Source organism: Centrocercus urophasianus, unplaced genomic scaffold (genome assembly GCF_019232065.1).
Source record: "Centrocercus urophasianus isolate 14NV4802_14NV808 unplaced genomic scaffold, USGS_Curo_1.0 seq_10, whole genome shotgun sequence".
In the NCBI taxonomy this organism is placed as follows: Eukaryota; Metazoa; Chordata; class Aves; order Galliformes; family Phasianidae; genus Centrocercus; species Centrocercus urophasianus.
In genome coordinates this window covers 77,414,751-77,440,695 of record NW_024884142.1, presented here as the reverse complement: position 1 = coordinate 77,440,695, position 25,945 = coordinate 77,414,751, and the positions used below count along the sequence as shown (strand labels likewise).

Below are 25,945 nucleotides of genomic sequence, written 5' to 3'. Positions count from 1 at the left end.
TTCCTCCAGTTCTAATCTACCTTCTCTGATGCAGAGCAACTCTTAGCTGCTTCCTTTGTTGTTGGCTCTGGACTATTTTTTCAATTATTTGAAGCCTCAGTGCAATTGTAACAGTGGAACAAATGGCTCTTCAAGAAAACTAGTAGTGAGCAGAGAACTGGATTTTGTAGTTATCAGTTCTGCTGGGTCTAGCATTCTTTTAAAATAAAAAGAAAAGAAATTAAGAAATTTATCCCTATAAATCATCTAGTTTTTGACTGAAGGCAAGTCAGGTTTGTTAGCCAATGAATATTTGAAAGAAAATAAAAATACAGTCCTGAAGCAGAATCACTGATATAAATACTTCTGCCTTATTGAATGAGTTTTTTTAAAATACAATGCTATTTTGAATTATTATTCACATGACAATCCTTTTATTCTAGCCAGACTGAAATGGAAATTGTCATGCTGTAAAGACAAAGCTAGTTTAGAGTTCTTGGGCTGTAGAAACAGTTCAGGCACAGTGAATTTATTTCTAGAGTATCCATATTAATTTACCCCTCCCTCGCAAATGGTCTCACATAGTTGACAGGTTCCTAAATGCAAAAATCCGCTCTGGGAAGCTTGTTTTTCATTTGTTTTTAAGTAACAGCCAGTATGTCTTTGAGCGTGTCCCAAGAGACAAACTTGGGTTTCTTGTCCCCAGATGGAAGGACAGATTTAGCCGCTTCTGCAGGCATTTTCCACTCCTTTCCTTAGATTCATTGTGAGCTCTCCAGGGAGAAGACTACAGAACTAGATGAGGAAATCATGTGTGTAAGGATGTGATGGGGGAAGGGAGATGGAAATATCAGGGTATAAGCTGTACTCCCCTCATTCCATGATGACCACCGGCCAAATCTTATGGGAGAATCAACAGGTTCAGAGATGCAGTCAGACCAAGCAGTAGCTTAGGAATAACTTTGCGGAACAGTCAAGTCCGGGCAGTGAAATAAAATATAGCTCCAACAGAAGAACCCTGATAAGAAAAGAGTGTCAGCTCCACCGAGTCAGGGTTACGATACTGGGACGGTCTCAAGTTCTTTAAATCCAACCCCAACAGAAAACATTGAAAAAGCTGGAAAGCTTGCTTGTAAGTAGAGAGTGAGGGTCCAAACATTCAGCAGAGTCTTTAGGGAACAGTTGTAGCTGTGATGACATTTTAAAAATCTGCAGACATTCAGCCACAGATGTAGAGATAAAGCATTCATAGCATGCATTCTAATAATTTCTGTTTACACAGCGTAGACAAAAAGTAACTAAAACTAATTCCTTTTTGTGTGGGAATCTGCTCTGGTTTGACTCAAAGGTCATTTTTAAGTCTGTGTTCATTTACTGTGCTAGACAAATATTTGTCAAATATACAGGCTGCTGGTCTCATTTGAAAGATAAAGGTTATGGAGGAGGAGGGGAGGAAAAAAGCAGCCAGCCAGGACAGAACACAAAACTGAATGAACCTTAAGGAAAAGCATCCGTCTGCTAGAACAAGACACTCCTGCTAGCAGATACCGCCACCTTTTGGGGAACAGCTTGAGAGGCTGAGCATAAAAGCGTGCTTCAACTTTCTTGTAAATTTCCAGTCTTTGTTCTGCATTTGCCTGAACATCAGAGTCTGATGAACTCAATCTCAGCTAACTTCCCGCAGAGGAAAAATGATCTTTTATAAGAAGGACCCCGAAAGCTGCTAGTTTGTTTTACAGTATATTTCTCAAAAAAGGTGTACTTTTACAACTGTAGTCCATTCACTTCTGCTGTTGCAATTAGTTTTTAATCTCTTAGCCACTTTCAACCAAACTTGACAAAGGGAAAAATGTCTCAGATAAAATTCCAGTTTGATTTCTGAGAAGACAAGCCACCTTAAAGACCATGTCTCAGGGGCGAGCAGAGGAGGAAAGCGTTGCACATCTTCATGGTAGCAACCAGTCAGCCAGTTCAGTCATAGTCATTGCAAATACAATTTCTTATATCAGACGCTCCTGATGTTTTTTTAGCACCAGAATTGTAACAACCAATCTTAAGATATTTATTTCAGGTTAGCTTGAAGTGTCTTAGTAAAGGACACTCAAACTTCTTGCTATTGGAGTGGCTACAAACTCAATGCCTCTGAATTAAGGATTGAGGCCATAATCATTTTTCTACCCCCTACGGGTTCCTGAAGTAATATTCTCCTACCAACACAGGAAAACTTCCTCAAACATTTGTAGTATTTATTAAGAGATTTGGGGGAGGGAGGGTTGTTCACTCCACAGCAAGCACACAAGATAACTTGTTTCAGTCTTTCAAAGCTAGTCTTGTTGAAGACAGAAGTTCAGAATACCCCTTTTTGGTTGAATCTTTGAAAGGCACCACAGAATTGGTAAGCCAACAAGAATTAATCAGTTAGTATCCTTGTTCTCCTGGATGGGAGCAAGAAGCAGCATTTTCTCCATTGGAATTACTGTAGCAGAACTAACCACCGAAAGCAAGCTGAAGAACACCGTCAGAAATAGGTGACACTCAAAGGCATGGATTTAAAATCCTTCTTCATCTCAGACACCAAAGCAAATTCAAGCAGAGCTGATCCCTAGTTTCCAATAGTTCATTAAGAAGCAACAAATAACATGACCCTACACAAGACAAAAAGTAATCTAATCCCCCACAGTTTTCAGTTTGAAAGTAGGCTCACTCTATGAAGATGTCTCTGAATAGAAGTTATGTCCTTCTGATCTTATTGAGATGTTTACAACACTATTCTGCATTGCCTTTGTATCCTCCATGCATTGGTTTACTCCTACTGCCAAAGGTATATTTGACTTGCCCAGAAACACAGATGCAAGAATCACTCCTCTGACCTCAGGATATGTTACAGAATTAAGGGGTGGAGGGGAGGTGAGAGAAAACAAAAAAACAAACAAAAAAAAGGCTCCCGGGGAACATTCCAAGAGTTAAAACAGAGAAGCACTTAACCCCACAGAAATATTCAGATGAGTTTTCTCCTAAAAAGAAGAAAGAACAACAAACCAATAAGCTAATCACTGGAATATATCAAAACAGACTTAACAGCAGGATAGGAGAATGTTTTGTAAATCAACCATACTGAATTTTCGCCACCAGGGCTTCATGTTTTGTTAATGGTAGCAAAACACAAAACAAAATCCTTGACAGTTGAATTAACACTTTCTGTCCAGAGTTAGGCTGGATAACAGGTCTACCAATGTAACTCATCAACGCAGTCAAATCTTAACAAACGTCAGAGCACCAATTTAGCCAAAGATAACTTTTTGTCCAAATGTCTTCTTGTTCCTGTCAGATAATTAAGATACTACTTGAAACTTTAAAGTAGATACAATTTTAAATCGTATGTGATCAGTTAGGAGATATAGGATGCTACATACCAAAACAGCAAGATTTCTCATGGTATTAAGGTTGTTGAATGTTAAGACTCCTGAAGAGGAGAAGAAATCATTCCAATCTGGTCTTTTGCCTTCTTGCAACTGCTTTTGCTAAGTTAAAGTACATTTCCTGAAAGATTTTGTCTCTTCTCTAACTCTCCATCAGCTTTCCTTTTATCCAAAAGAGAGAGTGGAAGAAAATGTCCCCCAGAAGACAAAAGCCTGCCTTTGGGTGAAAACGGCAGTAGAAGTTTAAAACTATTCTGAAACTTTCTAGTGTTTCTTCTAAAAAGATAACCACTGCTTTAGAAACGATGTACAAGCAAAGATCCACTACAAAGCACAAATGTTTGAAAGGAAAACTGAATGAGAAAGACATCCAAGCACAGTGCAGCAGTCGGTAGGCTCCAAGAGAGGGCAGTCTTTGACTGGTAATGATTCACAGAGGCATTTGTTGTTACACCTGTGTCCTGCCTCATCTCACCGTATGTACCTAAGGAGGGTGGCTTTTAAGTAACGTCATCCAACAAACAAACAAACAAACAAAAACCGAGTCGAGGTCAATATTACTTGCCTCTTGCAAGCTTGAAAGGGGAGGGAAATATTTCTCGTTTACAGAAAGGGACAGCATTCTGCATAAGGATTTCAGTTAAAGAGAAAGTGTATATTTAGGCACGTACCCTATCTTAAATAAATGATTAATTCTAGTCAACAGCACTTCGCCTTACTTCTGAGTTCACCAGCAGGAAGATTGGTGCGAGAGGCAATTGCTCAGATTCTGCAAGACCAAACACCAGTGCAGGAAGAAAAATGCAATTGATACAGCATTTCCCTGCAAAGACAAAAATCCTGCCAGATTATTTTAAAGTCGCTATCAAACAGCTTTTCTATGCAAGCCCTGCTGCCTGATTTCACTTTTGAGTAAAGGCTTTACTACTTAAATAAATGGGAGACATGAAACCATAGCAGAACAGTGTCTTCATTGCCTTTCTTCAGACTCTTATTAAGACCATCTGGAAAAGCCAACCTGAAATACAGTCTGATACTTCCCTTCTCACGAGTGAGCAGAGGCTTCCGGAAAGAAGCAAAGCTTTGCACTGAATCCCATTGCTTCCAGCCCCTTCATACTTTTAAGTCATCATTTCAATAGCGATACCAGCAGCCTATGCTCCAGCTGATTGATGGTAGTTACAAGGTCCTGGAGAAACCTCATATTTCATATGGTTACCCTCAGCATCCATAAGGCAATCTGGTTGGAAATAACTCCTATGAAACATTTATCTCTACTTAGACCAATGCTAAGTAAAAGTGCACAAAATAGCACCCAGAGCTCTGGGGAACAAGGGCAGTGGTAAAATATAACAGCAGTTGTCTGGGCAGAAACCCAGTCAGTCCTTTAGGAGCACTGGAGGAACAGCTGAAGAAATGAAGAATGACAGAATTATTGTGAGTGTGAATCTACTTTACACCACTTAACAGCATCCTGATTTATACACAATTGTCTTGACAGCACTTTTCTGTCCAGCTGCCCACAACCACACTTTGCCCCCACAAGTCATAGCTGCTGTTGCATTTCAGGTGGCAGAATGCATGTTTACTCCAATCACTGGAACTGAAAGAGTTCTGTTCCTTCAACCAGAATGACCCTCAGCATCTCAGAGATGCACCTCATCTCTGCTCATCAGCAAAGACAACTTCATGTGAATGCTTGGGAGAGATAACACTAACCCACATGATCTTCAGGATTTTCAGATATTTCTGCAATGTGAAGTTAGGTTTAAGACTGAGAATAAAAGCAGCACTGAAGCTTTTGGAACACAACAGCAATAATACAAAGGTAAAGATTTCTTAGCCAGAATGAGAAATTCTTAACTAAGATTTTAAGGCTGTAAAAGAGAGCAAACAAGGGGCCTATCTTCACATTTTACTTGCTGAAGTACTCAGAAAGGAAAGCCCATTCAAATAAAAAAAAACACCCTTCCAGCTTCTACTGCTGGCAAACAGAAAAAAATGGGGACACTCCACTCAAATTAAAGTTGCTACTCAGGGTGAATATCTGAGATTTTTTGTGTCTGTAATGAGACTTGACACCCATAGTATCACAACAGCTACTGTAGTAGTAACATCCAAATAAACAAGCCAGGACAGCTAACCCATCTACCACTGAGGTTAAAAAATGGTTTTCTCTGCTCTCAGTGAAAGTTATCCTCATTGCTACAGCCTGGTCTGTCTTCCTGGTCAGGTCCCTGGAAGAATGCACCAGTGCGGTTTCTCAGTTTTCTTCACAACAAGGAGCTACAAGTCTCAATAAATCAGTTTTTAAGAAACCAAATAATCATTTCAGTAACGCCTACCCAAATTGCGCATTTCAATTTGTTTAAAAGGAGGGCAATCCATAAAGTTCTAAGCAACTACAAGTTTATGAGCTGCAAATGAGAAGGAATTCACAAAGCGTGAAGCTTGTTAGCCTCACTGTAGTATTGCAATCACTGGGTGTTTTGTTTGTTTGTTTTGTTAGTTTTTTAAAGAGAAGCCAAGAATGCAACACTTCTACAAACACTGCATCCCTGGAGATAAGTTAAAGTTAAATTTTAAACATACAGCACAAAACAAAACAAGCCCTTGAACAACTACAGCACAGACAAAAGGGAAATTCAAGAACATTACAGTAACTTAGACCAAATAGGTCCTGGAAAATACAAATAAAGATATTTAAATGGTCTGGGATTTTAGGGATGAGGCTCCTTTAAAGAGCCCAAACCCACACCTGGGTGTGATTAACTACATCTCAGTTGCAAGCACTCACAATCAGCACTTACCTACCACTGCTAAGGGTAAGAACAAGCCACATGCATGCTCAATCAACTCCTTTTTACTCTCTAATTTTGTACATATAGGAGTCATTACCATAACTGTAACACAACAGGGAGCCCATCTCACACCACACAATCTACAGAGCAGTTTATAAGCTGAAGGCAACAGGCAGAAGCTTTATCTGTGCTAGACAAAAGTTTAACTGCAAATGGCATCAGAAGTCCTAAAGCCTCTCCATCCCGCCCCCCCAAAAGAAAACAACAACACAAAAAAATACCACCAAAAAGAAGCACGTGCAACATACCTGGAAGCAGGCTGCTCATCACTGCTAGCAAGAGTAGTAGTAACCTTTAAACTTAACTCAGAAGATTCAAAGCAGTAGTGCCCAGACCAGAGCAACAGCAACTCATAACACCACCAGCAGAAAGGCACCCAGCCCTGCCACAGACAATCCCCCCGCTCATCGAAATCAGGTGTGCAGGAGCCCTTCCACCTGACTTTGCTGACCCTGAGTGCCTGGGCAGGGAGTACACAGGTGCTGTCCGCCCACCACCGCAGCTCACTGAAAATAATTCATTTTTCTGCTGTCACGTCTCACTCCCTTCATAACCGATTTGCAAATCACTCTTCCAAAATTACAGGTCTCTTACCTGAGCAACACATCTTCCAGAATTCCATAGCTAGAAACAAGTAAAATTAAGAGCACGCCAAACCACCTACAGCACCCCTCCCCTCGTTACAAAGAGCATCAGACCACTCACCCTTATGTTCTACTGAGGATCTCCAAGGTTTCTTTGTCCCGCGTTGTTGGGGACGGCGGGTAACTCCTCCTCGCCCAGCACTCGCATTGCTCGCATCCTGCCCCTAAGAGCAGCCTTAACGCACCCCGGAGGGGCCGGGCTCGGGCGAGGCTCCTGGCGTCTTTCCCAGCGCCGTGCCTGTCCTGGTGTTGCCATCCCTGTTCTAGGGCTGTCCCAGACCAGCCAGAGTTCGAATGCCCGCTGGGGAGCTGCTCCGTAAACCCCTTCCTCCCTGCCTGCTGAGGCAACGTGAGCAAATGCAGGGCTCTCACAGTTCCTCTGCTCAGTGTCGCCGGTAACGTTCGGTGTAATGTGGTTTTAATTTTGCTCAGCGGAGGCAATGAAAGCGTGTAGTCTTACCGCTGTGTTTCCCTTCTTTCTGCTGAGGGTTATCTGACCTGCTGAACTTTGCCTCGTTGGCATTCAAAGCAGTGGATTGTTCGCAGGCATGATCTTCCCTGCTGCACTCCAAGTCTCCTTTTCCTCTCTTCTTTGCTTTCTGTTGCAATGAACGAAAAAGTTTGAACCAGGTTTATTAAGCTTATGTGTATGTAAGAGCTTTGTTTAAGCTTAAAACATAAATCTGAGGTCTGAAAGCACAAATTAACTGAGAGAGACCATGCAAAATTTTTGCAGCACAGCTGACCTTGCAGCCTTCTAAAACACCTCAGCTGTGATCTTTAAAAAAAACTGGCTAGAAAGCCCCCAAATGAGTTTGCTAAATATGAATTGGATTTGCTTATCCAGCAGGGTGATGCTTTCTCTTCTAGGTTTGCACTTTCATTTGATTCAGCCACCTTCATTAGAGGAGAATAAGAAAATTTAATGCTGTGAAGTGTAGTCTTGATTAATATGAGAATCAGCAAATGTTTTGTTTTGTTGAGTTAGCAACACCCAGCTCAGGTATCTATAAAACACCTGTTAGATGCCAAGCATGTAAATATGTATAATATCACACCATTGTTTTTAACCTTTTATTCATTAATTTGGAGCTCTTCACGGGGACCTCCGAAACCATAGACTAGTATTTTTCTATGACCCTTAAGGTTAAAAAAGCTTTCTTTGCCTACTGTGGTGTTCTTGAAACCACACCAGCTGTAAAATGCTGCCTACTTCTAGGCTTAAAATAGCTGAAACCACCAAGTTTCCTGTGGTTTCACATAAAACCATACACTTTGTGATGAGTGCCTACTGTTGTAAAACATGGGCAGGGGCATAGCCAGGCACTTCCCAGAAGCTCAGCCGCTATAATTTTTTTTCAGTGGCAATCTCTGTCTGTCTCTCATCCTTAAGGGAATATGTTTAAAAGTATAGAATGGGTGCTCACAAGGATGACGTATCAGAAAGAGGTCTACCAATTTTTTTCCTTAATTTTATGATCTTAGGCTATGTGTGTGTTTGGAGTATACACACGTGGTTTGGCAGCTGTCTCTCAAGGCTGCTCAGTATTATCTCACATGTGCAGTAAATAAAATGCAAAAGGCTATTCTTTCTGCCCCCCATGAAATAAGTCAGCATCTCCAAAATCTAGCATCAAGCAAGTATTAAAAATACTACTTCTGCACAGACTCTATGTTCTGGAACTTCCAGTGGATTCACATCTGTCTCTCCTGTCTGTTAGAACCCAAAAGTCTCCAACAATGAAAAGAGATATTCCAAGTAACTTGTCTCATTGCAAACCGTATTTATATTAAAGATTATCTACAGGAAGCATTTTCAGATCCAGCAGTAAGCAAAGGATGGGTTTCTCTCAGCCATCAGGGTGACATTCTTAAGATTTCAGTGAGGAAAATACAGATTTTCCTCACTGAAAAATACAGAAAAAGCAGCTTATTTACTGTTCTCACTCCCAGGTCATTTGGAATATAAAGTCTAATTACTGACTTCCACCGAAATCCTAAAGCAGATGAAGGGACCACTTCTACTAGAAGTAGAGGAACTGTAGCTTACTAAAGCCTTCATTCATTTATTTTTGACTGTTCTAGTTGTCTAAATCTGTATATGCTGGTGATACCTATAGCAAGCAACCTCACTTTACTTGGTCAAATTTCCTTTTAGGGAGATTGTGTCATAGCACATGTGACTGTGCTCATCGCAGACTTCTGTGGATTTTTGCCTAAATGTCAATTGGACATTCCTTGTAACCCTTCACAGCTTAAGAAATATAGAAGCTGTGGAAGTGCAAGAAGACCCTGTGCTCTACGCTTTTCCTGCACTGTCAGGAAAATACTCAGTCACTAAATGTGGATGTGAAATATGCTTTTCTCTACTGCCTTGATGCAGACAGCCTTATATGCAGCAGTGGCTTTGTGAAAACGTTGCGTCAGCAACACCCAAGAAATACAACACTGACTGATGTCAAACTCATCACAGATAGAGACCTGAGTAAGGAAGCCTACATCCCTTTCATCATTTTAAACCCTGACCTGAGTGTTTGGTTTATTTTTTGTAACCTACCTGATTATCGAGTACTCTTCAGGTTATTGTCCTGTTTACAGCACAGTGCAAAGAGAAGGGAGACTGAGACAAAAACTATTTCAATGAAACAGTCAGGCATGTGTATGAGGATATGTGGATGAATTATGTTCCAACATCACTGGAAGATCATGACACTGTAGTTACTTGAACCTGACATACCATATGGTAGGTGACTATTTTTTGTTAGAAATATCAATTTACAATATCAGTGTACAATTGAAGTAGCACTGAAAAATCATCTCACTAGACAGAATGCCTTTTTATTGGGGCTATATTTGATACCTTTTCTTACCACTGTGGAGACTTCAGAAATCATGACACCTGAGTCACAAATAAAGTATGTGTTTGCCAGTACTTGCTGGTTTATTGCTGATTGAAGCTGTGTGTAAGTATAGAGAGTGCCACGGCACAGAGGGAACATGTCTATCCCAGAAGCAGAGATAGCAATGAACTTATAGCAATATTCAGTTATCCTGAGTACTTTTCCACAACTAATGAATTAGCTCTGAAACTTCTGCACAAAAATACATATACAGGTAGACGGATAAACCCAAGCCACTCTGTTAATCCAAGGAGGAGAGGAAAAAAAATAAAACATGTCCAAAGGAGACTTCTTATTTTATTTGTAAAGACAATGTGATGTCAAATCATGTCATCCATTTCCAGTTTTCTTCAGGAAGTCAGTTAGTTTTGTGTAACTATTTGTTGGTGTGGATAAAAAAAAAACAGTAAGATCAGGGGCAGAGAAATGAACAATATTCTATCTCTTTTAAGAGCACATTTGTCCTAGATTTTTAATCCTGGAAAATCCCTTTGAGAATGAGAAAGAGGACAATAGCAAAAGAGAACTGGTGATGGTTTTGGAAAAAGTAAAAGACCAGGTCTTTTACTAAGTAAATAATAAATATAAAGGTGAAGCAGTATAAGAAAAACAAAACACTTTGGTTTGGAGGCAGGAGCCGGTCTTGGAGTCCTTGTCTAAACTGTGAAAAGAGAAGATAGACATCATGTTACATGACTGTGTTCCACTCACAACCAATCCACGTGCTTCCCTGAGCACACCTCATCCACTGGCATATTTAGTTCATAAGGAATAATTGTGAGGTTAGGCAGCATGTGAACTGAGACCAAATCAGTTATTTTGTTAAATAACAGAAGTCCCATTCCCTCCCATATCCATAACACAGACTAAGTTTTCTCTCTGAAATAAATGTTAAGTGACCTCACTTACAGAAAGAGTGTGCAAGTACATAGAGTAATTCATGAGAGGTAAGTGCACACTCATGGTAAGACTTTTTGCATCCATCTCTATATTTGTGGAATAACTATAGCCAGTGCTTCATTGCTGCATGGTCATTTTCAAACATTTACGCAGGCTCATGGGCAAAATTTCAGGCCTTTACTAAAAAGAATCCAATACCTGAGATGTTTAGTCAGATGCATGTAATCTAACCAAGTGTTTTTCTCTTAATTGACACTTGAAAACTTCAAGGATTCTATGGAGCTTACCAGAATGCCATTCTTGCACATGATCTGAGATATGTACAACACAGTGCTATGAATGCTGCATAAAACATCCTTTTATTTTGTCCTGGTTTAAAGCACAGAACATGCAAGTGAAGTCAAATATATAAGTACCTCTAAAATATGTGTGATTTAAATTCAGATACTCTGTTTATTCCCTAACTCAATCCAATGACAATTGGAGGCTGATCAGGGAAAGTTCTGAAAACCAGGTTTTCTAGTTGTCCTGTTGGCTAAACTGCCGAGTGGCCTCTTAGGAACTGGGCTGCTGTTGACAACACGCTAAATATTGAACATATGATAACCTCAGCTACTTCTATAAAAAGCAGTCTTGCAAAACTGATTAGTTGTATTGTTTTGATAGATTATTTCATCCATGCATTTACTCATGCATTTCCTATCTGAATCAGCCAAATGTAACTCAGGAAATTGCTCCTACTGTAGAGGCAGGAAACTTCTGCACTGACTAGTATGGCATTCAGATCAAGTCTTCTGTCATTCAAGGGGAAAGAGTAAGAAAAAAACGTGTTTGTGGATCCTTACCTCATAACTTAATTTGTGAGTTATCTGTTCTTACATTTTATTGCAGTGAATGTTCTATGGAGAAGAATCCATCTCCTTAGTACATGTACAAGCTTTAAGGATCATCTTCTGAAGTCTAACTTTAAAAGAAGTCACAGCACTACTCAATACACAAAAGAATAAAATTTTACAAAGTACTTCACACAGGAATTGAATGTTTCAATCTGTACTGGGTTCAACCCTCTCTTTTTCCTACTCACTGCTCTTTTCTCTACCTGTTGATGAATCCGGGCCATTCTCTCTTCATGAAGCCTTTGTTTGTCACTATCCTCATGTTCATATTTCTGTTCAGCCAGCATAAAATTGCACCACATCCTCTGAAGTTCAATGTCAGCAGCAGTGACCTGCATGTAGCAAAGCTCTTTCTGTTCTTCCACACTGGTGGATACTTCAGACTGCAAAGTACTTGCTCTTCCCATCACATCCAAGTGTGCCATATGACTCCTAGCATCCATGTTCTCAGTTGTATTGTCTGAGATGAAATATGATGTTGGTATGTCTCTCATGGCACCCTGCTAGAAATCGGAGAGTTGTTAAATTCATTTTCAAGCTGATAGGATTCATCTTAGATTCATCTAAGTCTATCTGAGTATTTGTTCAAGCGATTATTCATACTTTAATGTAATGATTCACTAGTTCTCTAATAACCATCATTTCTCTGATTTCCATCATTTCTAAATTTAATCATTAGATTTTAAAAAGAAATCTTACACTGTTACATCTTACAAATGTTGTCTGACAAAACATGAAAAATCCCCCCGTCAAAATTTTCTGATTTGAATATTTACAGAATTTTCAAAAAATATTTAATTAGGGTCTTTCTGGCTACACTACAACCTTTTTAACCAAGTAGAAAGATCTCACAACTTGTGAATTTGATATAATGCACAAAAATCTGAGTTACTGGAGTTCTTTTTCTCTCAGAAGAAACTCAAATTTCTCGTGATCCACACACTCCTTTGCAGGCTGATCTACACCCTCCACGATTTGTTGTACTTTTACATCTGGAAGAACTCTATTTTCCACATACCATCTTCACTTGTTGCTGCTTCTTGTGCCTCTTGTTACCATTATTCTGGGTTTCCTGTAATGTAAGCTCAATATCTTTCACTAGTTTGTCCATAGCTGTTTGGAATGAATGTCTCAATTCCTCTAGATCGCTGAGTTCTTTCAAATCACCTCACATTTGCTGGTCTTCAGCAAACAGAGATCCTTTCTGAATGTGAGAGACTTCTACTGACATCAGAGTGTCTCCAGGGATGTTCTGGAACAGAATGGGAATACGTATGAAGCAGATCACATGTATCTAACAAAGTGACTCCGAGTTGAATTTAGGAACATACCCTTAGGGCATATGTTTAGGGATGATATATAAAAGTGTCAAGAAGCCTAACTTGATTTTTTTTTTGTCTAGAAGTGCATGAAAAATCACTGTATGTAGTGATGCAAATACATCTTCTGGGAATCTCACTAGTCTTTTTAACATTTGTCAGTAATTCCCTTCAAAGTACTACTCAACTTATGGAAAATCATAGAATCACAGAATCATAGGGGTTGGAAGGGACCTCCAGACATCATTGAGTCCAAACCCCTGCCAAAGCAGGTTCCCTACACCAGGTCGCACAAGTAGGTGTCCAGGCAGGTCTTGAACATCTCCAGAGAAGGAGACTCCATCACCTCCCTGGGCAGCCTGTTCCAGTGCTCCGTCACCTCACTGTAAAGAAGTTCTTGCGCACATTTGTGCAGAACTTCCTATGCTGCAGTTTCTGGCCGTTTCCCCTTGTCCTGTCTCCACACACTGCTGAAAACAGTCTGGCCTCGCCACTCTGCCCCCCACACCTTAGATATTTATAGATCTGGATCAGGTCCCCTCTCAGTCTTCTTTTCTTAAGACTAAACAGACCCAGTTCACTCAGCCTTTCTTCATAGATGATTCATTTTCTTCAAAATGAAACGTGGCTGAGAAATCTACCCTAATGTAGAGGGATTCTTACAGTTTTCTGCATAGGCAAAATCACAACTTGTAGGGTTACAGCAAGTTGTTAGCTGGAAGACAATACTGTCCTTTTAATTAACTGGAGCTAGGCAGACAATTCAGCATGCAAACTAAGAATTCAGCTTCTTGTTTCCAGTCTCATGGTATTTGCTGCACTTTATAAGACGGATACAAAGCATAAATTTCATATTTGATAAAAGACTAAGCCAAGTAAGGCAATTAATTTGTTACTGAATTTGAGGAAGAGGAACAAAAGTGGAAGAAAGTAGACAAGCTGAGTATCATGGGAAATTGATTTCCAAAGACAAGCAACAGGTTAACACAAGACAACTACCTTCTCTTCACAGGATTTCTGTATAGAAAACTTGAATCTAGCTGTCCCAGTTCAAAGGACACTATGATTGCAGGAGATCCTGTTCTTGGCTAACTTCATGACAGCCCTGTTGCCATAACAAACTCAGGGGTTCTGTTGGCAAGCTCACACACTGTAACAATCCTTGTTCTAATATCAAGGCAGCATCCAGACTCTTAAAGGGGACTGGGCATAACTCCTTCTTTGTCACAGTCCATTCTATGCCACTATGTTTTCTTCATTATAAATACATCTCTGTGTCACAGTGAAGCTTTCTGCCAGAATCTGTGGACTCCCAGAATGTTTCTATGCCCGTTCTGACTAGTTCCTTCTGGGAAGCAGGTTTATTGGAACAGGCTGGATGGCACTGCAAAATTCAAGGGGCTGTGTGCTAGTGAGATCCTCAGTCTGCTCCATGAGGTGCTGGGTACAACATGGAATATTTGAAATGTTTCTGCACCAATGTATGCAGCAAGATGAACATACAAGAGGAACTAAAAGCCTTGTCTCAATCCCACAACTACAACATCACTGCAGGAAGCAAAACCTGGTTGCAAGAGCAGCCATGCATGAGGTTGGGGCTGAGCTGTGTGGAGCTTGCAGCTGGCTGTGACATGGTTGAGAGGCTGTGGGTAAGGATTAAGGAACAAGGAAAGAAAGTGGATGTCAATGAGAGAGTCTGCTATAGGCCACCCAGACAGGATGGATTACTCTTTAAGGAATTAAGGGACAACTCTAGAATAGCCATTCCTGTCCTTAATGGGTGTCTTCAAGTATTTTTTCTGGGTAGCACCAGCTGTTGTCTACATATTTTAGAAGGAACAAATAGTATGCTAGAAAAAAAGAAAAAAAATCAGTTTTGTTGAAATATCAGCAAAAATTCCTTGGAGAGTACCATTAAAGCTGAAATTCTTTGGAAAGTACCAATAAAGCTGAATCACAGCAGACAGGTAGAAACTGAAACAAAAAAATCACTAACCCATATATAGAAATAAAATAATAATACATTAAAAAAAAAAAACAACAAGTACAGCTTGCCAAATAATTTTATTATTCACTCTTTTTAAACTTCAGACTGTTTTAAAACTCAACAACAAATAAAACAAGGAAAAAAAATACAACCAAACACAGGTGTCTCTTTGTTAGGCAGAGAACACACACATTATTTTAATCAGCTCATCAGCACCACCCTGCAAGGTTATGCACTTACAGCACCTGTTTCCTCTGAACATGAGCTTACAGAATGAGGATATGGAGTCTCACTGCAGCTGGGAGTATGGAGAGGAACAACTGAATTCTGGTACTTGCTGATGAGGAGGGTGCTGAAACTGGGAACAAAATACAGCTCTCTTTTGGGTCTAAGGAAAATGTAAAATTCCTTGAATTATGAAGTAGTTCCCCTTTATATAATACAAGTTTCTACATCCCAAGGCTAAGAAGCAGGTACTATGGCTGATGTAATCTGGGTTTATGTGCTGTTGTTACAAAAGGGAGTCTTTTTCCCACTTGTCACTTTCATCTATTTCAGGGAAGAGTTACTCACTAGGAATTTGCAGAGCTGTGTTAAAAACTAGATAAGAAATTTACCAAAGATTATTTGGGTCCCAGATCCTTAAAGGTACAAAGCATCTAGCAACTGTTCCCCTGTAATTTTAAAAGTCTGCATAAGCAACATACATGTTATGAACTTCAGGCTGGGTTAAATAAATACTGAGAGGGTGACTGAATATTCAGGTATGGAAATTAACTGGAGCTGTGATACAATGAAAAATACTTCTGCTCGAATTATGAAAGACAACAAAAAACTTTACAAAGATCAGCCTTCAAAGCAATTTAGATCGTGCTGTTTAGATGGATAACAGCTGTCCTGAAAAACAGGAATGGACAAATGTCATTATTGTGTAATAATGAACTGGAAACAGTGTAGAGACTTATTTAGAATTCACTATTCTGAGATACTGACATTTGAAGATGAGAGGTAATGGTAATATGAAGATAAATGGATGAGATGCAGAATCTGGTATCATCCAGAGCAAAAAATTGGAGGAATATAGAGTATCCTACCAGCAAATCAGATCCAATATTTAAAGTGATCTAGAAAAGTTGTGCACTGACTCTATCTAAGCTAAAATATATTTATGAAGCGAATGGAAGAGAGTGGAAGAGAGAACAGAGAAGTCAAAATAAGCAGTGAAAACATGAAAAGAAGATGGAAGATGTGGATCAATGATAATTACTAAGAAGGACAACACAAAATGTGCCAAGCAGCAAAGCAGAAGCATCTCCTGAGACGCAGTTTGGAAATATATAAAAGAACGTCAGCTGATGCGGGGGGATTTGGCAAGTGAGGATGGAGTGGAAGACCTCTAATTGCCAGAAGCCAGGCTTTCATCACATGAAACCGATTTTTCTGGATTTGAACTTGAGAAAGCTGGGGAAAGTAGAAGAGCCATTAACATCAATTCCCACACACTAGCAATTCCCAAAGTGGCCTGAACAGGATTTGTTGGAGGTTCTGTTTTTATTTTTTGTTTTCCTCTAATAATTGTCTCTTCTAAACTTTGTCGATGCAGGTGTAATTCTAGTCATGAAAGAAACAGAGTTCAGAGAAGCTACAGATTGTGGATGCACATAGGAGAGGCAATAGCACAGATCTATGAGTAATAATCTAGCTCTGACTGCAACAGCCTATGAAACACATCTTGGAGATGAAAAAGGAAGTCTAAATACTCCATTTGAAAGAAAAATCAGATAACTTTCCTGTGAATGCTGAGTAATGTGAAATATCACTGTGAGGATGAAAAATCCAGGTAGGAATGTACGAAAGCATCCCTGACCTTGAACTTTAACCCAAAGCCTAAGAAACTTAACAGATCTTTATCTGAACAGTACTTTTCAGAAAAATTATTCCAGATCCTGAAGGCAACACCTGGATAGCCTGAATATTTTGTGATTTGGTAAGAAGTGCACAAAGTACAGCATGTAAATGCAAACAGGACCTCCCTGGATACAATCATTACTGAAAATTCTGTGCAAGAGGAAAAGCATTAGGCTTTGCAGCTCTGACAATCAAGTTCAGGCTCTATCAGTAGTGAGATCTGGCAACATTGGTAGTGTAAGATACTTTTCTCCTAAGGAAAAGAAAAACTGAGAAGATTAATGTAAATCTAGTGATAGATCACACTTCCCAGCTATGCTGACAGCTATGCTGGTGGAGGACTTCATAAAATAAATGGATGACAGTACCGTTCAATTTTCATTGGGAACAACTGAAAGCACCTTTATTGTAAAGGAAATGGATTTGGAACATTCAAATTGAGTGAATGAAATTGTAGCTTTTTACAAATATCATGCTTTATCATTCTGACAATGTGTGTCCCAGAGAAATAGTAAGTGTTAGTAAATACAGAGAAATACTATCTAAATTTCTAATAGCAGGGAAATGCTTTTGTTTACTACGTTACCTGGGAAGCAAAAACTGGAAAATAAAAACAGTAGGTTTTAAGATTCTCAATTGTTACTAACCCAGTGTTTACAGTAATGTATCTGTGTATTACCAGAGCTCTATGTGGTTCCAAGACATATAAAAATCATGGTTAGATGGAAATAGCAAGTGGACCATAAAAGATCCTAGTTAGTAGACATTGGGGGGAGGGGGGAAAAATTATAAGACTCTGATTTTACCATTCAGAGTAGCACAAAAGGAATCTGGTCTCTTTTCTTGGCTCTATGTCTAAATCTCTTTGACATGAGTCATGCTGAATTGTTAGAGAATTTTCCTCCCTCCATGTGTTTTTATTTTTTGGTACTCAGACGTTGCTAGCTAACTACATTAGCTACAATTAACTACATAATAGCTTTTTTTAAAAAAATGGAGCTGAATACAAACACACACCAGAGGTTTCACTCTGCTCAGGTTAGATGATGTTCCAATGCATTGGATCACAGTTCTGCTGTTGGAAAAATGAGTTGTTTGGGAAAGTGAGAAAGGGCTAACAAAACATTTTTTTTTAGACTGCAGCTTTCAGGGTGTTAAAGTAGTCGTGTATTCTTCTTTAATTACTCTGGGAAATTAATGGGTAACTGTTTTGCAGGGCATATGTGGTGTTGAATTAATTCACTTATGAATTAATAGCATGGAAAGTAGCCCCTCTTGCTATATGGGGAATTAAATGGTTGGCTAAGGCAACTGGCATACGCCTGAGTTTTAGAATTATTTTTGGAATTATACCTTATCTGCTCTACCATCCGTCTTTACTCATACATTCTCCTTCTGAATAGAGTAGCAGTAAACAAAACAAAACTTCTCTAAAACAGACAAGAACAATTCTCCTATATATAATGTCTTTTGAGAACAAATGCAGTTATAACACTACTTGTGCAAAGGCATTTGTATCAGGAATGCATAGGAAAGCCATGAGTAGACACAACAGTTAACACAAGGACTGTCATTCTCTCATTGTGATCACACTGGATGCCTCGTGCAGGCACTAGGCAGTTAATCAGTGTATACTGGCAAATATATCAGTGGCCAAAGATTTAGAAATTACAGACAAATGATCAAGTTTGTCTTTCGGTGTGATAAAACACAAGAGAAGACTTTGTGTTTAATGAAATAAAAATATATGTACCACTTGTTGAAAAGATAATGGTGTTCCCAAGCATTTCAAAAGTTAAACTGCTTCCTTTATGTATTTTTTTAATCAATTTCAATGAACTGTTTTTTCAATTATCCTAGCTAACTTCATTGTTCTTTCTAGTGAATTTTTATGACTGCACAATATATATATGTTTGAATTCCCTGAAGACAAGCACAGAACACATGGGCTGCATAAAATGTGTGACAAAGAGAAGAACATATGATGCACTGAGAGAAAGTGGTCTTGTTTTTCTGCCAAACTCACTCATTCTTTTTCTATAGTTTTCCTAATAAATTCAGGTCTTGTTTCTGTATCAGTATCAGGTACTTCCTTCCCACGGACTGATTTAACGTATTTTCTTTTCCTTGTGCACTTCCCTCAAGATCTTTATAATTAGTTTAGTGCCTTGACTGCAAGGATAGAAGCACTTTCAATAGTTGGCAAATCTCAGGTTTTTGAATATTCGGGATATCGATGTTCAGACGAGATCACTCACTAAAATTAGAGTGTACAGTATTTCTGCTCAGAAAACTTGGGTTATGCACTGAGGAAGGGAAGAGATGGAAATGTAGTTGCTTGGGAAGCCTTCTCCAGTGGTTTGAAATTAGGCAGGTACCAGACATGCAGGTAGCAATCAAACCTGTGAGATACCATCATAGAGTGTGATTTGCCGTGATTTGGATAGCTGCTCTTGTTCTCCTCCTACCCTAGGAAGTGGCTCACAGTTACAGCTGTACGTAGAAGTGGCTCCACACTAATACCACTCAGACTAAATGTCAGCCTAGTTACTTAGTCTGCTCTATCTCATTCCATATGGTCTGAACGCTCTTGATATTAGCAATTTGAAATATGATTCTCAGTTATCAGCAATCCTCCTTCAAAATAATTATTACTTCAAAGAGAAAAGTAAGTAAATGATTAGATAAAGTTATCAAGTCTAGAACACAATAGTTTTTTGTATGTTTTTTTAAAAAAACTACTATTTAAAAAAACTTTTTAGAACAGTGTTTTGTTGTTTGTTTGTTTGTTTGTTTTTAGAAGAATCTCACTGAGGTTGTTCACCCATGATATGTCTGTATTGATGTAAGCATGTCGAAGAGTCTCTTCTCCCCATAATTAAAATATAAGCCTAAGTCAGATGATTCAGTTAAAAGACCAAATGGTACCTGGCACAGCTCTTCTTCTGTAAATAGTGCATGTTATTTATTTACATTACATGACTTTTTTTCTCAAAAAGGAAATAGTATTACAGTGAGAGCATTGGAAGCTGAACAATGATTCTTAGTCCAGTGGGTGAAAATTGATAATTTAGAGGATGCGTATAAAGAGCAGTCTGGGAGTTGATTCTTGTATTAGAAAAGCAAGGCAAGAAGAAGGCATGGAAATCCTTATAGGACAAAGATACACAAGAGGAAGAAAATGAAATACATGAACTGAATAAAGAAAGGGAGCAATTACTCATGAAAAACAAAACAGATTAGTATTACTAAGACTGAACTCCCTCATGGACTGAGGGAGGAACAAAGAACAATAGGTGACTCAGAGAGAAGTGAAAGAGTAAAGAAATATTAACTGAATATAGACACTCTTGATATCAAAGGCAGTCTCTGTCTTCAATCTGCATTTGTGCACACTGCATGGGTGAAAAGGCAATGTAGCTCTATCCCAAGGCACGCATCCTCTTGGCAAGCATGATGATCCTAATGCCACATTTCTCAGCTCCCTTCACGTTCTCCTAGCAAGTTAGACACGTCCTAGAGAACATATGTGTTTTGGGAACTTATGCTTACTGAAACACTGATCAACATGGAAACATCCAGCCAGCCTCCGAGATGGCTCAAGATCTTTATAATTAGTCCTTAATGTAAAGCCTGCTGAGATTTTTCCACCAGCACAATTTACCATTATCATCCTGACTATAAGCCTCTTTTTCCCTGCTGGCAAATACCTACAGATTGTCTGTCAGCTAAAATCTCTAAGGAAACTGCCTATGCACACGCTTTCTTCAAGAAGCATCTTCCAGAGTTTCTGTTTCAAAACTTCTCCGAGGCACCTAACAGCTGCCTCTATTCTTCACTGGGGGGAGGTCTCTAGCTGAAAAGTCTTCAGCCTGGCTGCTGCTCCTCCAAGCAATCATCCATCTCTTTAAGTAGCAACACCATACAGTAGAGGCAAGGAGATGAGAGAAAGGTGCTATTACAGCCCAGATAGTAGAACTCAAGAATGATGCTGATCATCACATGCAGTCAAGCTTCCTTTACCCTGAAATTTTAAATTTTCCCTGTACGAGGAAAAGCAGATTTACTGAATAAATAAATGGAGTGTTGTATCATCACAAAGTGGCTTGTTGAAGTTGTCCTTCTTGATCCCAAACTACCAAGGCAACATAATAACAGCAAAGAAAATGTATCACTCTGACATAAGGCATGGCAAACCATTCTGGAGGAAGTCCGGGAATGGTGAATGGGCTTGAACGGTCAGAGATGTAACAGCATGAAGAGATTGAGCTGCACAGACAAAAAACTCCGGGGAAGTGCCTGTCACTGATCCAGTTTCAAAAATACATAAAACTGGGAGATGGGGCACAGACAACACTAAATTATCTCATAGGTTGTTTTTTTTGTTTTTGTTTTTGTTTTTGTTTTTGTTTTTGTTTTTTGTCTTCAATCAAATGGCAACTATACCAGTCTGGAGTGGATGTGTAATGGGAAAGAAACAAATTAATTGAGACTTTTCTCCATTACTGAGGTCTCTGCAAAAAAGCATTCTACATTCAGAAGGGTAATGGTGCTGTATGTGTGTAAACTATATGCCAAATTATTTTTATATTGTCTGCATTGCCACAGAAAAGTGTTTATGTGGCAGTGATGGACATGGCAGAGTAGGCATTGTGATGATAGTCTGACAATTGAACTAGATGATCTTAGAGGTGTTTTCCAACCTTAATGTTTCTGTGATTCTATGATAATACATTCTCAATATTCAGCAATGTAGCTTCATTCACTAGATGAAGAAAGTTCATAAAATTTCTCCTACACATAATTTAACAAGAGAATTAGGTGGGGTTCCCTCCCCCTCTCCTCCTACAGAAACTAAAGGTGAATCATCTTATCTAAAGCATGAAAAGGAAATGGAAACCCACAAAAAAACTGGTCTTGGTAAGAGAGCAGAAAGCATCTGCTGCAGCACTGGGCCACATGGCCTCCAACTCACTAAGTGAACAGGATATTTGGTGTTTGTAATCAAGATGAACAGGAGTCAGCAATGTGTCTATGGGGATGAGAGTCAGTGGCATACTGACTGCATTAACAAAAGCATTTCCAGCGGGTTGAAGGAATTGCTTATTACCTCTACTCAGCACTTGTGAGATCACATCTGGAGCACTGTACTCAGCTTGAACTCCACAGTTCCTCTTCTGAGAGGCATGTAAGAAAAGGTCAAGAGGCTATGGGTACAAGTTGTAGCCAGGGAAATTCTGTCAGAAACTAGCAAAGCTTCTTCATAGTGAGAATGGTTCTGGAGCTGGTGCCAGACAAGCCAATATCTCTTGTGAACACAGGCTCACAGCAACTTGCAGGTGACAATAGCAGTTTCAGTTCCTTGTGTGGGGAAGCATCATAGCTGAGTTTCAGGCACCACTTCTCTATGAAGGGAGTTACCTTCAATCCACTAGTTTAAAAAAAGCTCATTGCTCTGTGTGTGCCAGCAGCACCATGCTGGCTGGGTGCTTTTGTTGCAGTGCTTCCTTCAGGAACTCTGTTGGGAGCTGCACTTCTGGGTCAGGATGTGGGAGCATGTGGGCTGCTGATGTGTCACTGAACAGAGGAGAGGTATGAAATTTGTGGGTGCAGCAGGTTCACATGCAGAACTGAGAAGCCAATCTGTAGGAGTGAAGAAATGCTCTAGAAGGCTATAAAAGAAGGCTGTCTATTACTGTGTGTATGCGCTTTTTTCTTCTAGAAGGAGTCAAACACACCCAGCAACTTAGTGTCCAGCAACTTAGTGTCTCACAAATAAGATCTGAAAATCTCGTTTTTCAACCAGCTGTGGTGGTGAAAGGGGAAGAAGAAAGTATATTTGCGTTACTGTGAAGATCACAGAATCTGGAGAGTATTTGGTAAGTATCAGGAAAAAAATGTCTTTATCAACTGTATCCCGGCCATCTAAGATAGTGCTTCTTTTTATGCAAATCCTGATATTTCCCTCAAATCAGCCAACTAGGAATGAGAATAAATCTTTTCCACAAACAACAGCCCTTGGCATTGGTGCCAGTTTGGTGATAAATGCCAGATCAAATCATAGACATACGATATGTTTAGCATTATGTTTAAGTTTTCAGAAAGTAAAGATGAAGTCTGAGTTTTCAATACATACCAGAACAAGGAGACTCAATAGCTGTAAGTATATGATCAGCAGGCTCTATGCTGGCACTTTTAGTTAGAGATAAAAAAAGAAAATTGAAAGGAATAGATCTTGTAGCAGAGCCTCAGATGTTTTACACAGTATCTGAAGGAACCTGAAATGGAAAAGAAGTCATAATCAGAAGAAAGCTCTTATCAACGAGGAAATAACTTTTGCCAGCTCTTAAGAATGGATGATAGATTCTCCCTTAGCTCAGATAAGCTTGTTGCTATGAACAGTGCCAGAGACCTAACAGCTTTTATCTGTGTAGTCTGATGTTTTCCAAAAAGAGGGAAAGCCTCACAATGTGACTAGCTCACGGTACAACTAGGCCATAGCATTTACCTGTGTGTAGTCAATTAGGATAACATGTGGAAAAGTACATGCTGTATGTATATCTGCCAAAGCTGATTAGGGAGCTTTCTCTGCCAAACAGTCTGGGGGACCTGGAACAACTCTGACTCCTGAAGATCACAGAAGATGATATATAGCTGGCAAGAATGTGGTGGGATACAAAAACAAATTTTAAAAGATAACAAAACATGAAAGGCATTGGAGGAGGAAATCTATGAGGCACATGAATAGTCAGCCCACAAATCAGTGAGAGCAGGAAACAGAAGGTTGGGCAGAATGCATAAGTAAGCAGGATAAGGAAGTAGCATACCTGGCTCCATTGCTAAATGCTTCTGCACTTTGCAAATATCTCTTTCTACCAGGACATAGTCTTCAGAAATCCTTTCAGCCCATGTGAAATTTGATTGGGCACTGTACCAACAGCACAAACGTATTCATAGACAATGCCAAAATACACTCCCTTGGGCAGCTCAAGTAGGTGAGTTAGGTTATTAAAGTGTGATGAGTTCTGCCCTGAAGAAGGAAGGTTAAAAGTTCAGAAGAAAAAAGATATAAAAACTGAATGATGATAATCAGACTGCTGAGAATAATTCACTTGACAGAGGACTTCATTGCTTACCTATGACTGAAAGAAAGTTTGATCACCCATCTGATCACCATCTCCAGCCACAGACTTTATGCCTGTTGGCCTTGCTTAAAAAACAGATTGGGATGTGACTGTAGGCCCCAGCTGGAATAGAAGTATTGTCTCCTTTATATCAGTAGTCCAGTTGTCAACACACTGACACTGCAGTATTTTACTTTTCATGGTTCTAAGTGACATATTTGCAGGTGAGCCATCTTACTTTCACACCCCTGGTTTTCTGTTACTCTGACAAATAGTTTTATTTCTGGCTTGCCCCCAAATACCTGCAGCCATCCCTATCAACCAATGCAGTCCCTATGAGTATAAGAGCCTTCAGAGCTGAAATTTTTTATGCTGAGAATTCCACCACTGCTAAAGTCATGGAGGGAATGTTTAGGAAAAAAAAAAAAAGTTTTTTCCATGGTAATATTATTTAATACTGGTTCTATTCAATGTCTATATTATTACTGAGCCTAGAGCATAGATCTGAAATTTGGTCCTGATTCCTGAGCAATTCTCTTCTGTCCTGTTTACGGTGTTGTATTTTGTGTGGATAAGTGTATGCAAAGTTTCAAACAGAGAATATATGAACCAGACGGTGGCATAAAATTAATAAAGATACTGAATTTTTTCATTAAAATAGTATTTTAAACCCCAGATTAAACAGTGTTATCATTGCAAGGGGTAATTTTGGATTTAATGTGTAAGTTGTTTTAATATATAAGAAACAGTTCAAATGCTTAAATTTAATACCTTGATCATGGAAATCAGAGAAAAGTTACCTCTGAAGAAAAAGAAGACAAATTCTATTTTTCCCCATGTTTCCTAAGTACCAGAACACTGACCATGAACTTGTAAATTCTATTGAACACTGTAATTCTTATATCTCTCTCAGAATTTATCCTTCATGTATCTGAGCCAAAAATTAGGGGATCAGATTTCTAGAAGTAACATGACACCTAATGCCATCTCCATGATAATGTGAAGATTTGTCCAATACATTTTTTTCAACAACAACTTACTAGGTTGGAATTTTGGCTCTTATTATCTATGAAAAACAAAGGTGCCCAAATGATTAATTGGGTATTCGTACCAGTTCAGGTGAAGAGCATACAAACATAGATCTTATAGAACAAATAGGCAAAATTAAGAAGAAATACAGTTAACTCACTGTTTAATAGATGAAGAAGATTTGACACAAATCTCTCAGAATCACTTGATTTTTGTGTATTTTCAGGTTTCATCTTAACTTGTCCAAGCTGAACAAAATGTCAGGTGGTTTGGACAGTGAATCCAAAACAAATGAGTCCATTCTGTTGTTTTAGCTGCATGATCTTCTAAATGAGATCCACAACTGAGCTGACATTCAGATCATTATAAAAAAAAAAAAATCCAAACAATACTGCTGCTGTGCTTAGCATTAGTATCCTATGTAACTTACTGTCAGTCAAAAATGATAACAAATGGTGGAGAGGCAAATCAGATTTATTTTTAAATCTTTTGAGAATGACTAAGTTACATTAGATCATTCTCCACCCACCTCACCCCAAAAAAGCTACATTCTTCTTTCTCCATAGTAAATTTTGTAGAAACTGCTTTGAAATGTTTTTTTTAAATTCACCAGATTACCAGATTCTCTGATGGCCCTTTTTTTTTAAGGTAGTGAAAATAATCAGGCCTTTTTTTTTTTTTTTTTCCTCTTACAATACAGTACAGCAGTACTGTCATACATATACATTGCTAAAATTGATCTAGGTTTTCTTTCATGGTGGCTTTCTTACTAATAATTCCTAGCGTCATTGTTCAAAACAGGAAGATATCTGCAATCCCTTATTTTTCTTTGTGTATATCACACAAAGACAATGGGAGCTACCTCTTCCCAATAAAAACTTTATGTGCCTGCATTCAATCCACTAGTGATGCTACTGACCATTCTAAAAGCATTACCAGCACTTTTTTATCTACTATGAAGAGAAGAAACCAACAGGTC

The 25,945-nt window shown here is 39.0% G+C and overlaps 1 protein-coding gene and 1 long non-coding RNA gene across 2 annotated transcripts in view; both read right to left on the bottom strand.

Moving 5' to 3' along the window:
* The window catches only part of LOC122154971, a 32,831-nt gene extending 25,376 nt beyond the window's left edge, over window positions 1–7,455 (bottom strand). Inside the window, exon 1 of the long non-coding RNA XR_006167066.1 lies at window positions 6,965–7,455. This is a non-coding gene — a long non-coding RNA (uncharacterized LOC122154971). The remainder of the gene's footprint in view (window positions 1–6,964) is intronic.
* A 2,606-nt stretch (window positions 7,456–10,061) lies between these two features.
* On the bottom strand, window positions 10,062–22,981 carry TMEM247 (transmembrane protein 247). Its single transcript, XM_042822406.1, has 4 exons — window positions 22,950–22,981; window positions 12,618–12,851; window positions 11,803–12,102; window positions 10,062–10,464 (listed from the first exon to the last, which is right to left on the bottom strand). The coding sequence occupies exons 2-4, from the start codon at window positions 12,708–12,710 to the stop codon at window positions 10,276–10,278; spliced, it is 582 nt and encodes a 193-aa protein (XP_042678340.1). The 5' UTR covers window positions 12,711–12,851; window positions 22,950–22,981; the 3' UTR covers window positions 10,062–10,275.
* Window positions 22,982–25,945: the final 2,964 nt, after the last annotated feature.